Source organism: Aplysia californica, unplaced genomic scaffold (assembly GCF_000002075.1).
Source record: "Aplysia californica isolate F4 #8 unplaced genomic scaffold, AplCal3.0 scaffold00068, whole genome shotgun sequence".
Classification (NCBI taxonomy): domain Eukaryota; kingdom Metazoa; phylum Mollusca; class Gastropoda; order Aplysiida; family Aplysiidae; genus Aplysia; species Aplysia californica.
In genome coordinates this window covers 119,453-121,056 of record NW_004797338.1, presented here as the reverse complement: position 1 = coordinate 121,056, position 1,604 = coordinate 119,453, and the positions used below count along the sequence as shown (strand labels likewise).

General features: G+C 41.3%; 1 protein-coding gene across 1 annotated transcript in view; it reads right to left on the bottom strand.

The window, feature by feature from the left end:
- Positions 1-1,604, bottom strand: part of LOC101856009 (signal-induced proliferation-associated 1-like protein 1) — a gene marked incomplete at its 5' end in the record, with an annotated part of 42,647 nt that overhangs the window by 18,459 nt on the left and 22,584 nt on the right. Inside the window, 1 exon segment of the mRNA XM_005093689.2 lies at positions 619-764. Coding sequence (XP_005093746.1) covers positions 619-764 — 146 coding nt within the window.

Genomic DNA, 1,604 nt, shown 5'->3' with positions numbered 1-1,604 from the left:
TGTGTTACGGAGGGAGCGGGTTGTCCCAGCACGTGAGACATGTATTTACTTGGCATAATGTCCTGTCTTGTTGTGCGTCTGCGTGAGTGCACCTTTAAGTCTAACCTTTGTAACGTCTACTGCCATTGTTAACGACCAAGACAAATTTCTCCCTGCGAGATGAATAAAGATTGTCATTGTCATTGTCAAGTTGTCTTGCTATTCCAAAGAATAACTAATCTCTGCCAAGTCAATGCCATCTCTTCCACTCATCCAAACAAAACATCTATAGCGTATTGTAGCAGTGCCCTTGGCTGCCTTCCAAAGTGACCTCACAGGATGAGGTCAAGCTTTGGTCATGCTACTTACTACCACTTCCCTGACCGACAAAGATTATTAAGATGAAAATTTTTTTAAACCAACAACAAAAAACCCATCTGACCCTATACCTTTCCTTTGAGTAATTACTGCAATATAAAACCTGATACAACAGGAACATCTCTGGGCTTTTATGGGAAAAATCTACCTCTACACACAATGAAAAGAATCATAATCTTAAGTTTGAACATCAGACACAAGAATGTCTTTGAACTTCAGACATTATCAGTTGGCTTCGACTACAGTAGCCGCCTAGCTGACCTGCTTGGCTGGGGAGTCCATCCAATGACGGTGCTGCAGGGTATGGTGAAGATGACGTCCTTGTTCACCTGCTCCACCAGCACGATGGTGTCAGCCGCTACTGCCAGCAGGCACTCCACCTGAGACGCAGTACCCATGTCCTCCACCTGACCACACAAATAAAATATCATGTTTTCACAGTCATTTTCAATACATTTAGGAAATTCAACAGGCAACTCTCAATTTTAGCTGGTTAAAAATGTTCTAGCCTTTACCTTATGAGACACTATTTGAACTTGATCCTGGAAAGCCGTAAATGACAGGAACAACAGCAGTATGCTTCTACTTTTTATCTCTAGTTACAAAATGAGACAAAAATTTATGCCTGACATTTGATAGCAAAGAGACTGATAATCACTGAAAATGCAAGAAAAATATCTTGGGATACATTTTACAGTGCTTCCAACAGCAAAATTCCAAAATGGAGAAAAAATTGGTGCGGGTCAATGGATCCAGGTTGGGGGGCCGGGGGCCGACGCCCCCCGGAAGCTGAAGAAAATTTGCAATTGAAGGGCTAAAATTTGGCCTTCTTGAGCCTAAAATTAAAAACAGAATGAGATTTGCACACCAAGTAAAGCCACTATTTAACTTTAACCAGGGCAATATTGGTAAAAGGAAAAGTATACTTTGTAACTAAATGCTCCTCCAGAATGTGCATGCTTCATCACTATATAAAAAACTACAAAGCAACAAATGATAATAATAGGAAAAAATTGTTGGTCAGTTGGGAGGGGAAAAAAAACAACTTCCGGGACCGGGATTTGAACCCACTTTCATAAAATAATAATTGTACGCCTTCAAACGCAAACACACTGTCCATTCGGCGATTAAGTTTCCCGAAAGGCAAAGCAACATAGATCTAGAAGAAGCCTAGGTTTTTTTTTACAATGGAGAAAGTGAGAGAGCCAGAAACATGTGAGGGGGGAACCATCAATGAGGCGTGGGGG